General features: G+C 38.5%; 1 protein-coding gene across 1 annotated transcript in view; it reads right to left on the bottom strand.

The window, feature by feature from the left end:
- LOC103610388 (cell division cycle protein 20 homolog B-like) overlaps positions 1-15,683 on the bottom strand; it is a gene marked incomplete at its 3' end in the record, with an annotated part of 38,908 nt that overhangs the window by 3,253 nt on the left and 19,972 nt on the right. The window contains exons 3-5 of the mRNA XM_008594566.1: positions 12,599-12,827; positions 6,337-6,467; positions 3,524-3,617 (exon numbers count right to left, since the gene is read on the bottom strand). Of these exons, the coding sequence (XP_008592788.1) occupies positions 3,524-3,617; positions 6,337-6,467; positions 12,599-12,827 (454 nt within the window). The remainder of the gene's footprint in view (positions 1-3,523; positions 3,618-6,336; positions 6,468-12,598; positions 12,828-15,683) is intronic.

Raw genomic sequence — 15,683 nt, 5'->3', positions numbered from 1 at the left:
CCGCTCACTGGTTGAGCGCGGTGCGGGCGTGACACCGAGGGTTGCGATCCCATTACCAGTCATGAAAAAAAATTAAAAATAAAAATAAATAAAAAATTTTAAAAAAGAAAGAATTGATAAGCTGGGCTTCATTAAAATTAAAAACTTCTCTTCTGAAAGGCACTGTCAAGAGAATGATAAGACAGCCCACAGAATAGACAAAAATATTTGCAAAAGACATATCTGATAAAAGACTATTTTCCAAAATTTACAAAGAAACTCTTAAAACTGAGCAATAAGAAAATGAGGAACCACATTTTAAAATGAGCAAAAGATCTGAATGCTTCACCAAAGAAGATATATAGATGGTATATAAAGTACGTGAAAAGGTGCCCACTATGATACTCCCTCATACTCATATACAAGAGTACTTCGAAAAGTGCGTGGAAAGATTTGTATTGTCTTTTCATTCTATTTTTCTGTGAACTTTTTGAAGTACCCTCATATATTATCTCCTAGGACATCGGAATAATAAAGGTACATTCTCTCTGGCTTCTTAAAATATATATTTTTTGTTCTAAGTCAAATATTCAGCATTTTACAGAGACACTAACTTGCTGCTGGTCAGATCTAAAGAAGACGGGAGAGCTGAGGGAAGAAATGCCCCCAAATATTTTATTTTGCTTTTCAGAAAATATCACACTCAGGAAAGGAGAGATTCACTCTCTCATCCCAACTGTAAATTCCCAAACCCCCAAAAGAACATTTAGAACTCCTGAAACTTTTTTGCTCATTTTTTTGCATCTAACTCTATTTTTTTTTCTTTTTTACTTTTTATTGCTGGGAAACAAAGGCTTGAAGAGAAAATATGCACAAAGTCCTAGAAGGTAAAAGTGTACATCTATGTATTACCTATGTAATTTTTAAAAGAAAATTTCCAAAAATATTTTTAATGAAAAATTAGGACAGGGCATAAAAACAGAGGTACACTTTAGCATTGAGGATTTTTTCTCCTTGTTCACATTTATACAGTATTTGAGACCCTCCCAAAGCACCCTTTGGATTTGCTCACCAGAACTTATCCCAGAGGGAATGTAACAGGTAAGTTTCCTTGATGTTTATGAAATGAACCACTAGCTGTCTTAACAAATTGCTCACACAGAACTCAGGCTCCCAATCAATTATTTTCCAACTATGATAACAATCTCATGAATTTCACAAGAATTTCCAAGATGGAAAGAAAAAGTAGGAAGGAGAACACAAGGGGCTCAGAGTAAAATTACTTTGGGAGCTCTAAATGCAGCATGGAAGGGGGACCTTCTGGAAATTGCCAGAGGCAATTATCTCCTCACTGCATAGCTGCAGAGCTGTCCTCATACACTCCTGACACCACCATCCAAAGGTTCCTACCAGCTTTGGGCCCAATCAGTACACTTGAAAGACACAGTGAGTTTTCAGAGTCTTCTCAAATATGGATAAAGCATGAAGCAATACTTTATATACACAGCACCTGGATGAAATTTGTCCACTGGGATCTATTTCATACTTTAAATTCCCTTAAAAGACTCAATAACAGAGCCCTCCATAGAATATTCCAAGGTTCTCGCAATTAGTCTCTGCCAATTAACATCCTCCCCTTCAAATCTTTCCTTAGTTAGCGCTGCCACCAAAATGACCTATCTAAAGCAGACATAACAGATTTGCAAATCAAGTCAGAGGAAGGGCCATATAAGTGTATTTCCTCTGCCTCCTATTTTCAACCTTACTAAAGTGACAGTAGATGACTTTTTTAGGTGTGAAGACACGAGAACAAAGAGTATAGGAGTAAATATGGCAGTAGGTAAGAGATTACAACAATCTCCTGGAAAGTAGATAAAGGATTGATAACTGACCTGGAAGAGCACAAGAAACTACCCCTCAATTGCCTGCAGAGCAGGATAATGAAAAGAATCAAGCTGATTTGTCTTGCAAAAACCCTACAAGGGGTCAGAACTCAGAGGCACAGAGGTTGAGAGTGAAGTAGGTTAATTGAAAGACTGTCAAGTTCCAACACATACACACATACCCTGCACAACCAGGTAAATATTCACACACATATATGCCCATGCCAGAAAAAACCAGATGTTTATTACCTGGATGAACAAAAAATGGCAATCTCTTAACTCAATACTCAATAGCACAAGATACCATGGAGATATATGGGGCAAAGGAGAACTAAGCTCTTTACCCTAGTACTATTTCTAAAACATCACACATTTCAGGAAAGCTTTTACTCTGAAACTGAGAAGCAAAAACACTTTGGGTGGGGGGGAGTGGGGAACCAAAGCAAAGAGAGACAGGGCAGGGAACACAGGAATACTTCCAAAAACCTATAAAACAGTATTGCAACATCACACATTTCAGGAAAGCTTTTACTCTGAAACTGAGAAGCAAAAACACTTTGGGTGGAGGGGAGCGGGGAACCAAAGCAAAGAGAGACAGGGCAGGGAACACAGGAATACTTCCAAAAACCTATAAAACAGTATTGTCAGAAAAATAAGAGAAGATAGTATATCCATAAAGCATGAACAGGATGCTGTAAACAAAGAAACAGAGCACAAAAAATTGCTCTTAAAAAATTAAAGCTAAGATAGCCAAAATGAAAAATTTAATAGCAAGGCTGGTGGACAGAGTTGAAATAATCACCCAAAATGTAGAGAAAAAAACAAATGAGATGAAAAATAGAAGAGAAAAAATGAGAAAACTGGAGAATCAATTTAACACAATAGTTTCAGAAAGAAAGAAAAAAGAAACAACAGTGAAGGAAGCTTTTCAAGAACTATGGAACATGGGTCTCCAAGATTGAAAAGCTCCACCAAAGGGCTTTTCACTTACAATGAGTTTTAAAAAAAAATGCCAAGAGAGCAGTCTGGTCAGCAGGCTCTGGGAGGGAGGTCACCAAGGAAAAGAACAAATTGGAATGAGAGAGGGAGTGGGAAATGTTAATTGATGGCTGTGGAACAAAACACTGGAGCATTTACAGGAAGTATTCATGGTTCCGTAGATATCTAGTAAATGAAAACATAAGGCAGCTTTTAATTCTTGGAAGAACAGAGTTATACTTAAAAGGAAGCATAATTATAGTACACTACTAGGCTTGGTAGGGAATAATAGTTGTATAATATAAACATTGATGTGTATAATATAATGTAAACATTGATTACATTACATTTCACTAATAATTTTACTTTTTAAAAGTATCTCAAGAAACTAAGAAACTGAAAGAAGCAGGAGAACTAAGTTCTTGTCTACTATGCTAGAAAGTTATGATAAAGCCTAAAATTGCAAGAAATAGTAGTTTTCCAATATTATTTAGAAAATACATGTAAATACCAGGGGGAATAGCTGGAAGAGCTAAGGGTGGTTGCCTTGAAAATGGCAATAAATATAAAAAATAAATATAATAAATATAAAAAATAATCTATTTTAAGAAAAGGATGAAATGAAGGAGGCAGGGAGAGAGGTGGGAGGAAACAAGGACGAATGGAAAGTCTTTGCCCCATACCTTTCCAAACACACTGGGATTGCTCACAGAGCTGCATTTTCCCATTAACCTGCTGAACCATCTTCTGGGTTGAAAATAGCTGGTTTAGGCATTTCTGAAAACAAACCCACATAAAGAGAATACTTCTTTAGAAACATAATATGTACATCTCAGCTGTGATGCATGATAGTTATAACTGATGATTCACTAGGAAATTGAAAGATGCCACATTGCCAAAGCCAACACCACAATAATTGCTATTCTTTATTAACTAACCACTGTGTAATGAACAGCACTGAACATTTTATGTATACTATTTCTGATCTCCTCAAAAACTCCATAGAGCAGGCATTACTCAGCTACAATAAAATCCTTTTTTATTCTTCTTGTCTAAAAATCCATTTAGCCTATCAACCAACCATAGACCAGTGATATCAACAAAGCCTGAAAACTGAAATGTCATGATATTTCATGTCTCTGAAAGTAAAAGAGCTCCCAAAATAATAAAATTGAGCATTAGTAGGACAACTTTTTGCAAGAAAGATTTCTTTTAAGGAGAGCCTCTCAGCACTCCACCCAGAGATGTTCTCTCAGTTTGTCACTGAGATTTTCTCTGCCGCTGTTTTTCTCATTTGTAATACATCCTTTTCATCTTAAAGGTCCTTTTCCATTGACATCTTTACCCATTAGAAATGGAAACATCAAGTTACAGAGCTCTTAAGCAACTTGCCTAAATTTCTATGAGCACAAAAATCTGATTGCTACCTCTTTGGGCATGTGTTTAACATCTCTTACAGTCTTACAAAACCAACTTTGATCAGAAACAGCCAAGAAAATTAGTAATGAGTGGAAAGAAAAGTACTTATTGAAATTTTCTAAAAACATACTGATACAAAGTTAAAACAGAGAAGATTCTTTTTTGCTCCTTCACAACAATATATTTAATCGTATGTGTATAACAATCACTGGATACCATAGACAGAAGTCTGTCTGACAGGCATCGTTTTGACATTTTGGTTTTCTTCTTGCTTGGGTGTTATGTCATGTAATAGGCATTGCCAATAAGCAAATCATGTTCTTTAGGTATTCAAGGTAGAACAGTTTAACTACAAAGAAGGATTTACCAATCTCGGCACTACTGGTATTTAGGGGCAGAAAATTCATTTTTTGTAGGGGCTGTTCTGTGCATCATAGGAGGTTAGCAGCTCCTTAGCCTTTACCCACTAGACGCCCTCCCCCTGGGTATGACAATCAAAAATGTCTTCCAATATTGTCAAATACCCCCTGAGAAGTAAAATCACCCTCAGTTGAGAACCACTGGTATAAAATAACATTCCTGGAATGGCCTGCTGCTCAGTAGCTCAATACAACACTTCACAGAGTCACTTCTTCAGAATCCCATAGTTACCACAAAGCTGACCAAGGCATTGTCCAGCACATGCTTCTGCTCTGTGTACCAGGGGTGCTCTTTCCCAGATGACATCTACTTAGCATAGAGCTCATTAAATATGGATTCTGAGAGTCACCACGGCTATGCAGGCCCGTGCTGTGGAAACACCCTCCAGATGATCAGTGAAGGCCACAGGAAGACCACACATGTACTGTAAAGGTGAAAAACTTCACTTTGTATCTTCACCACTCTTGATGCTATTTGACTTCTAACTAGTCATGACAACAAATGCTCTACATAAGTAATGAAACAGTTTCCATGATCCCCTGTCCAGGTTCCTCAGTGATGCTGGGATATCACTTCTAGCTGGTATGACAACTTCTGTAAGAGGTATCTTGCCAACACCATGGTCACCCCATGGACAGAGTGACCAACTCTGATGCCACCGGTTACCAGACAGGATAAGGGGAAGGAAAAGGGAAGTCCTGAGGGGCAGGGCAGTAAAAACTCCAATCAGTAGTAGAGGGTAGAAAGGACAGAGGTGTTAATAACCTGGCCCAGGCATGAGGCCAACAGTGCCCCCTAATTGTCTCAGTAGAATTCCCTGGCCATCTCCCACTCCCCAAACCCATATACAACAATGAAGCACCCAACAAAAGTCCTGCTCTAAAACATTTGTTTCCAGTTGCATATGAGTTCCAATAATTAAAATTTATATTCACAACATTTTTTTTGTTCCTGTAGCGAAAATATATGTGCCAAACACAGAAAGAGGCACACACTAAATGAGTAATTTTGCCTAAATTGAGAATTAATGACTTTTCTAGTTCAAAACTTTTGAAATGAAACATTGATTTATTCAAAGGTTCTTCACTGGGTCTGATAAACCTGAAACATGCTACTGATATTTAATGTGCCCAAAAGATGCATGGTGGACCCCTAAGATCTTAAAACTATAAATAAGAAATATCTAAAAAAAGTAAATGCACTTAATCAAGAAAGAAAAACAACAAAGACTTAAGGGAAATATTTAAAAGATTATCTTAAAGAGAATGAATTTAACTTATCCTGAGAGACCCCAGGGAGCAGACCACACCATCACATAGCTGGAAATGGCTGTAGCAAGAGTTCTTTTGGCTGAGAGAAAACAAACCACAGTAGGAACAATTTTATTATGTTTTTAATCCTTACCTCCTTGATGGTTATTCTCATTTTCACATTTTTGATTGGTCCTAACTAAACGCTTTCTTGAATATTTTTTCAGATATTTTATTTGTTTTACAAAGTGCCTCTATTCAGGTTCTTCACTCACTCATTTGTTCTCTCTGGAATCCATCATTTTCTCATTCATCTGTAAGAGCAGCTAAGCTCTTTCCTCACAGTTTGGACTAAGTTGTCTGAGCTTCTCAAGATATGGAATCTTCTGTTTTCTCTCTTCACCTACCTGGCCTGTTGAGGCAACATCTTCCTGCCAGCCTCTGTCCAGTGCATGAAGTGCCTTGCAAAAATGGAGAGCAGCGTTGTTTGTTTCAGAACTTCCTTTCATGGGGGTCTTCAGTGGTTCTCCGTAGGACCCTACAAGAAAGACACTTAGCTTTAAATTGGGTTTTTAAAACAAGATAATCACTTTGATTGGAGGTCTGGCCATGGCGCCTTTCACATGTGAAGAATGTGAAGGCCCAGACACTCTTCTCCCCAAAATCCAGGGGCGGGTGGGGGTGTGAGGGGCCAGGGCCTATCCAGAGCCCTGAGTTCATAAGTGAACACACAGTGAGAAACCGGCCTCTAGACTGGGGAGGAAAAGCCAAAAGTAAAGACCTGACTCTAACTGCAGCAGCAGCAGTGGGAATGCTTTATCTCTGCATGGAAAGAACAGATTTGCACATTTGAAGAATGAATAGAAGCAGTTCAATAGTTTAAAATGATGGTGCAAAGAGCACCTGGTTTATCTGAGCTGTGATCTAAAAAGAAAACCAGAAAATCACTATGGGATGCTTGTTTTGCCAATCATTGACATTTACTACATGATCATGAGCAAATTGCTTTGCCCTTCTAATTGCAGAAAGATGTTATACAGGTAGTTTGAGAGGGCATCAGAGAAATACTTTCTAAGTTAAAATAATAAAAGAGTCAATGTTACTTATACCAGTATTACTCATATCTATTCTCTTCTGAAGATTGAGAAAGCCCCTTGCCAGACTTTTAACTGCACTGGAAACTTGTCAAGTCATCCTCTAAAACTAAATAGCTGCCATATCACTTATTCATTAGAGGGGCCAAGGGACCATTGGAAAATCTTGACCCTTTGCCATGTGACATTCCCTTCTTCATTTGGACAACAATGGGCTTGATAAACTGTCACTAATGTTCCTAGAGCCTGGCACCTCAGGTTCTGGGATATTCAAAATCTGAGATATAAGTTACACTAAGGGAGAAGGAAGGATGAAAATGTGAAATGTTCCTCAGATCTTGCTCTGCACACTTGCTTCCTTGTGCTATTTGTAGAAGAGTAATGAGGAGGAGAAGCCAGCTCTCAGAGCCTCAAATGAAAGAGAAAAAGCTGCAACTGGATGCTTGCACTGACTGTCACCCCAGTTACAGACAAGGAGGTCAGATCCACCAGCCTGAGGAAGCAGGGACCGCTCGGGTTTTGTCCACAGAGTGTGACTGCAAATGAATCTCTCTGTAAATGTCCCTATTGGGATGGGAGGATCTCAAGTATTTCTCTTCCGAAACAAAAAGAAACTCCACCAGCAAAGCACTGAGAAACCAATGTATCTAATTAATGCCCAGTGTTAACTTAAGAAGAAAAGAAAATGGACCTTCTTTTTTTTTTTATGTTTATTTATTTATTTTTCCTCAAGACAACCATCTTTGCCTTCATACATAGCAGAAGGGAAAATGGACCTTCTTGTAAAATCCTTTTGACTAATAAAATGTCTCTCAAAATTCTGAACTTCTCACACAACACCTTTAAATAAATAAATAAATAAATTTAGAGCCTAGAAAGGAAAAAGAGCCTCTAATTTTTGCTAGAAATTTCTCTAAAACAATCAACATGAAAACTTCTCCTCAGTCACAATGGGATACAAAAGACTTCTTTCAGAAGATAGTCATAACAGCGACCTTTCTTACAATCCTGTGTCAGCTACTGCTTGAGTCACCCACTTTCAGGATTGACACCTGTCATTACATGAGAATTCCACTAGTTTTAAAAGATTTGGGCTCTCTTTCAATCTGCAGAACTGCAATGACTCATTGTGTCTAATGTCATTGAGAAAAGTTGGCACCACTGTTAAAGTTTGTCTTAACTAAATAAACATGCTGATAGTCAAAGAATTATGTTGCCTGGGATCTTAAAAGGGAAGAACAGGAATTAAATCACAAGATGAAAAGTGATGAATTTTGTTTCTGAAGGATGGGAATTTTGAAAACTTGGCGCAAAGGAGAATTACATATTTCAGAAAGAGCTTGTGTTTCGGGGCTCCAACAGGTTGATCATGGATGCTGCCCATCACACCCAGGTTTGGGTACCCATCCCCATCCCTGCCCCAGGGCAGGCATCTCTCTCTCTCTCTCTCTCCTCTCTCTCTCTCTCTCTCACTTATCTCTCTCTCTGTCTCTCTTTCCCACCCCCGCCCTCTTTCTTGCTTCCTTCCTTTTACTTCTCTTCCTCTCATCCTCTCCTGCTTTCATCTTTTTCTTCTATTTCACACCTGATTATTCCATTACTAATAAATATTCTTTCTGACTGCTATAGACCAGGAACCTTACCAGTATCATTAAAATTCTGTACTTTGCAAAACAAAAGCAACTATAGATTTGTGTGTATATACATACACATATTTATACATACAGTCTTTGCAAAAGTAATCATCTGCCAATGCAAGTAGTAGAAATGTATTTAAAATGCAACATATGTTAAACTAAATTTGACCTGAGGATGCCTCTGTACTTTATGAGTCCCTACATATTGAACTGCAACTTATCTTGGGAGGCAAACTAACCCAAAGCTTAACTTTTGTAACAAATAGCTGAGTCTCAGTCAATCACAGCAGCCAGGCTTCAGTCAATTGCAGGTGGCCAACTGATCAGAGCATGTTTAAATAAGACAAACACCCAGCTGTAACCAACCAAGCTGTTTCTGTACCTCACATCCATTTCTGTCCATAAATGCTGCCCACCCATGTTGCAGACCAGAGCTCTTTGAATCTTTTCTGGTTCTGAGGGCTGCCTGATTCGCAAATCTTCTTCGCTCAATTAAGTTCTTAAATTTCATTTGTCTAAAGTTTTTCTTCTAACGCATACTTTCTGTTGTTTTTGTTTCATTCCCCCCACCTCCTGCCCACCCCACCCCTGCTACACACACACAGGGCTTGGAAATTTCTTATTCAAAGGGAGAGAAAGAGAAAAAAGTTGACTAAATTTGACAGTTCTACAAGACAAAAATTCTCTCAGGAATACAAACCCTTTTTTAACATTTCAAAACTGGCCTGGGGCATTTCTGTCACCTCACCTAGAGTCAAGGTCTCTTTCTCAGGCGTTATCTTCAGCACTGATCCAGAAAATTCTGGGAGGTGACTGGGCGAACACTCTTCCCCAAAGGAACAGGCTTCAAAATCATTGGCTTGACTTTGCCGCCCTCTTGTGGTAATTGGACTACTGGCAACGGGAACCTCAGCTGACAGCCTCTTCACAAAGTTGCTCTTAAAGTTAGAATATGTAGTATTAACTGCATCAAATACCTGTTTAACAATAAAAAGAGCAGTAACTTATAGTGGCCCCAATGGTGCAAAAGTAAAAATTCCTTAAAAGACAATCAAAATGACTCATGTAGTACAACATAAATAAAATATATATGCTAGGGTACTTGAAAAAGTTTGTGGAAAAATAGAATTAAAAGATAATATGAGTCTTGCCATGAACTTTTTGAACTACTCTTGTTTCTGAGATTTTTAATTTTTTGATCTGAGTGTTATTTATATGTACCCACACACACCAAAACACCATTACATACTTAGAGCCTCTGCTCAAGTGTCTGTAGACATACCAAAGTATAGTAGTTTAGGGAGTGACTATATAATTATATTTATTATATAATTATAGTTATTGCCATTATATACCAATGTAAAATATGACATATGAAATAACACTATGTACAGAACATACAAAATGTTTGTATAAATTCATAAAATTTTAAATCTGAAAATAAACAGCAGTTTTCTAGTTCCACTCATTCATGTCACAGATAGGGAAACTGAGGCTTAGAGAGGGTAAATGATCTGCTCGACATCTGTCCATCCCCTCTGAGAAACACCAAGAGTTTGGTATTTACAGATTCTATAGTGGTGAACCATGCCGTGTAGCTATGTAAGGTTAGAATACAAGTGACAAACTGGAAATGAATTATTTTTTAAGAAAATGAAAGAAAGTGAGGTTAATATCCTTGTCTAAAGAGTTCTTAAAGAAATTTATACAAGTTTACAAACCCAATATAAAACTGGCATAGGACATAGAAAGGCAACTCACAAAAGAGATATATAAATGCCAAAAAAATATGCAACCTCACTAGTAATCAAAGAAATGCAACTTTAAAGTAATGAGATGTTAACAATGATTTTTGTTAATGACGATCCCCAATGTTGAAGGTGCTAGAAACTAACAGTGGCATGCACTGCTGGTGTGTAATCAAACTTTGCAAGTGGGAATGTAAAAGGATGCAGCTGCTGTGGAAGACAGTTTGGCAGAACTTCAAAAAGTTAAACACAGAATTATCATATGACCCAGCAATTCCACTCATAGCTATATGTACTCAAACTCAAATACAAGTAAGTGCATGTTCATAATAGCACAATTCACAATAGCCAGAAAATGGAAACAGTCTAAATGCCCATCAACAAACGAATGGACAAATTGTGGTATGTGTATACACACATACACACACATATATATGTGCAAAGAAATATTGCTCAGGAAAAATGATGAATGAAGTGCTAGTACATGTTACAATGTAGATAAATCTTGAAAGATTATGTGGTGAAGGAAGCCAGACACAAAAGGTCACATATTGTATGATTCCAATTATATAAAATATCCAGAATAGGTAAATCGATAGAGACTGAACACAGATTGTTGGTTGTCAGGGGTTGGGGGAAGCAGGATATGGACAGCAACCATTTAAAGTGGTTAATTTCATGTTATGTGAATTTCACCTCAATGAAAAACTCTTTTTAAAATGGCAAGATAGGATAGTATTCAATAAAACATGAAAATGCTCATTTAATACATTGCCAGGTAGAACACGGAGACTATAAAACAGCATTCCAATATGGTCCATTTCCTGTATATAAACGAAAGACAGGAAGGACATATGCTAGCAGGAGGCGGCGGGAACTACTGGTCTGGTTTGCTTTTCCACTGTGCCTGTGAGGACGCCAGCAGCCCACCCTGCCCACGGCCCCTCCGGCTGGTGAGCGCTGTTTTCTTCACTGCTGCTGTTCCAATATGGTCCATTTCCTGTATATAAACGAAAGACAGGAAGGACATATGCTAGCAGGAGGAGGCGGGAACTACTGGTCTGGTTTGCTTTTCCACTGTGCGTGTGAGGACGCCAGCAGCCCACCCTGCCCACGGCCCCTCCGGCTGGTGAGCGCTGTTTTCTTCACTGCTGCTGCTTTTCTCCACAAACTGACCAAAGAGACAGCTTCCCAGAAATCAAAGTCAAGAGCCTGAGGCNCTCCTCTCTCTCTCTCTCTCTCTCTCTCTCTCTCTCTCTCTCTCTCTCTCTCTCTCACTTATCTCTCTCTCTGTCTCTCTTTCCCACCCCCGCCCTCTTTCTTGCTTCCTTCCTTTTACTTCTCTTCCTCTCATCCTCTCCTGCTTTCATCTTTTTCTTCTATTTCACACCTGATTATTCCATTACTAATAAATATTCTTTCTGACTGCTATAGACCAGGAACCTTACCAGTATCATTAAAATTCTGTACTTTGCAAAACAAAAGCAACTATAGATTTGTGTGTATATACATACACATATTTATACATACAGTCTTTGCAAAAGTAATCATCTGCCAATGCAAGTAGTAGAAATGTATTTAAAATGCAACATATGTTAAACTAAATTTGACCTGAGGATGCCTCTGTACTTTATGAGTCCCTACATATTGAACTGCAACTTATCTTGGGAGGCAAACTAACCCAAAGCTTAACTTTTGTAACAAATAGCTGAGTCTCAGTCAATCACAGCAGCCAGGCTTCAGTCAATTGCAGGTGGCCAACTGATCAGAGCATGTTTAAATAAGACAAACACCCAGCTGTAACCAACCAAGCTGTTTCTGTACCTCACATCCATTTCTGTCCATAAATGCTGCCCACCCATGTTGCAGACCAGAGCTCTTTGAATCTTTTCTGGTTCTGAGGGCTGCCTGATTCGCAAATCTTCTTCGCTCAATTAAGTTCTTAAATTTCATTTGTCTAAAGTTTTTCTTCTAACGCATACTTTCTGTTGTTTTTGTTTCATTCCCCCCACCTCCTGCCCACCCCACCCCTGCTACACACACACAGGGCTTGGAAATTTCTTATTCAAAGGGAGAGAAAGAGAAAAAAGTTGACTAAATTTGACAGTTCTACAAGACAAAAATTCTCTCAGGAATACAAACCCTTTTTTAACATTTCAAAACTGGCCTGGGGCATTTCTGTCACCTCACCTAGAGTCAAGGTCTCTTTCTCAGGCGTTATCTTCAGCACTGATCCAGAAAATTCTGGGAGGTGACTGGGCGAACACTCTTCCCCAAAGGAACAGGCTTCAAAATCATTGGCTTGACTTTGCCGCCCTCTTGTGGTAATTGGACTACTGGCAACGGGAACCTCAGCTGACAGCCTCTTCACAAAGTTGCTCTTAAAGTTAGAATATGTAGTATTAACTGCATCAAATACCTGTTTAACAATAAAAAGAGCAGTAACTTATAGTGGCCCCAATGGTGCAAAAGTAAAAATTCCTTAAAAGACAATCAAAATGACTCATGTAGTACAACATAAATAAAATATATATGCTAGGGTACTTGAAAAAGTTTGTGGAAAAATAGAATTAAAAGATAATATGAGTCTTGCCATGAACTTTTTGAACTACTCTTGTTTCTGAGATTTTTAATTTTTTGATCTGAGTGTTATTTATATGTACCCACACACACCAAAACACCATTACATACTTAGAGCCTCTGCTCAAGTGTCTGTAGACATACCAAAGTATAGTAGTTTAGGGAGTGACTATATAATTATATTTATTATATAATTATAGTTATTGCCATTATATACCAATGTAAAATATGACATATGAAATAACACTATGTACAGAACATACAAAATGTTTGTATAAATTCATAAAATTTTAAATCTGAAAATAAACAGCAGTTTTCTAGTTCCACTCATTCATGTCACAGATAGGGAAACTGAGGCTTAGAGAGGGTAAATGATCTGCTCGACATCTGTCCATCCCCTCTGAGAAACACCAAGAGTTTGGTATTTACAGATTCTATAGTGGTGAACCATGCCGTGTAGCTATGTAAGGTTAGAATACAAGTGACAAACTGGAAATGAATTATTTTTTAAGAAAATGAAAGAAAGTGAGGTTAATATCCTTGTCTAAAGAGTTCTTAAAGAAATTTATACAAGTTTACAAACCCAATATAAAACTGGCATAGGACATAGAAAGGCAACTCACAAAAGAGATATATAAATGCCAAAAAAATATGCAACCTCACTAGTAATCAAAGAAATGCAACTTTAAAGTAATGAGATGTTAACAATGATTTTTGTTAATGACGATCCCCAATGTTGAAGGTGCTAGAAACTAACAGTGGCATGCACTGCTGGTGTGTAATCAAACTTTGCAAGTGGGAATGTAAAAGGATGCAGCTGCTGTGGAAGACAGTTTGGCAGAACTTCAAAAAGTTAAACACAGAATTATCATATGACCCAGCAATTCCACTCATAGCTATATGTACTCAAACTCAAATACAAGTAAGTGCATGTTCATAATAGCACAATTCACAATAGCCAGAAAATGGAAACAGTCTAAATGCCCATCAACAAACGAATGGACAAATTGTGGTATGTGTATACACACATACACACACATATATATGTGCAAAGAAATATTGCTCAGGAAAAATGATGAATGAAGTGCTAGTACATGTTACAATGTAGATAAATCTTGAAAGATTATGTGGTGAAGGAAGCCAGACACAAAAGGTCACATATTGTATGATTCCAATTATATAAAATATCCAGAATAGGTAAATCGATAGAGACTGAACACAGATTGTTGGTTGTCAGGGGTTGGGGGAAGCAGGATATGGACAGCAACCATTTAAAGTGGTTAATTTCATGTTATGTGAATTTCACCTCAATGAAAAACTCTTTTTAAAATGGCAAGATAGGATAGTATTCAATAAAACATGAAAATGCTCATTTAATACATTGCCAGGTAGAACACGGAGACTATAAAACAGCATTCCAATATGGTCCATTTCCTGTATATAAACGAAAGACAGGAAGGACATATGCTAGCAGGAGGAGGCGGGAACTACTGGTCTGGTTTGCTTTTCCACTGTGCGTGTGAGGACGCCAGCAGCCCACCCTGCCCACGGCCCCTCCGGCTGGTGAGCGCTGTTTTCTTCACTGCTGCTGCTTTTCTCCACAAACTGACCAAAGAGACAGCTTCCCAGAAATCAAAGTCAAGAGCCTGAGGCCACAGCTGTTGTTGACAGTGTTGCTTTAGGTCAATTTCTTTGCCTTTTAGTTGTTCAGCCCTTATTCTTGGATTCTAAGCAGGAAGAGGAATCTGAAAAGAGGGAACGCTAGAGCCCTGGAAATGTGAATCAGGCGCCTCAAACCCAGAAGCCTAGACTAGGGGGCGTGAGGGAAGATGACCAGCGAGGCAGGCCCAGAATGAAAAGCATGGGCCACTGAGACTTTCCTTTTCTCACTTCTTGGTTTCTCTTCTCTAAGGAAATCCACAGTAGCAGCTCAGGGGCTATGGAGACCCAGCTCCAGAGACCAGGGGGAGTCTGTCCAACTGGAACGCTCACATTTCAGCCCCAGCAAGAACTATGGTCAGAGAGGCACATTGTCCCATTTTATAAAATAAGTTAGATATTTAGACTTTTCATTTCAATTTAATTTCAAGTTTTCAGCTGATTCTAATTTTTTAGAACACTGTGGAACTAAACAGAGCACGTCTGTGGGCCACATTTGGGCCATGGGCTGCGTGTGCACCTCTGCAATATTAGCCAAGGAGCCCTTACCCTTGCAATGAGCCAGGAAAGAGAGGAGCCACCCTACATTAAAAAACAAAATAATCCTGAGTATAAATAAATGTGATGATATGTCAGCTAAGAAAAATGATCAAGAAATTTCACACTGGCAATCTCACACTGCCGTGCCAGGTCTGTCCATCCTGAATACTTCCCACCTGGGATGATCTTTCACAATTCTCTGCCAGGGCACCTGTTAGACCACCTTCACGGCTGGGTTCAACCATCAACTCCTTCAGGAAGGTGTCTCTGACATTCCCTCCCTCCCCATTCCAAACTGGGTCGGGCAATATGTGATAGGCTAAATAATGGTATCCAAAGATATCCAGATCCTAATCCTTGAAACCTGTAAATGTTACCTTATATGGCGAAGGGGCTTTGCAGATGTGATAAGTTAAGGATTAACTTAAATTGAGTTGGGGAGACTATCCTGAATTATCTAGATGAGCCCTAAATGCAATCACATGCATCCTTAGAT

Source organism: Galeopterus variegatus, unplaced genomic scaffold (assembly GCF_000696425.1).
Source record: "Galeopterus variegatus unplaced genomic scaffold, G_variegatus-3.0.2 Scaffold11059, whole genome shotgun sequence".
In the NCBI taxonomy this organism is placed as follows: Eukaryota; Metazoa; Chordata; class Mammalia; order Dermoptera; family Cynocephalidae; genus Galeopterus; species Galeopterus variegatus.
The sequence above is the reverse complement of the archived record's forward strand: the minus strand, read 5'-3'. Positions and strand labels throughout refer to the sequence as shown.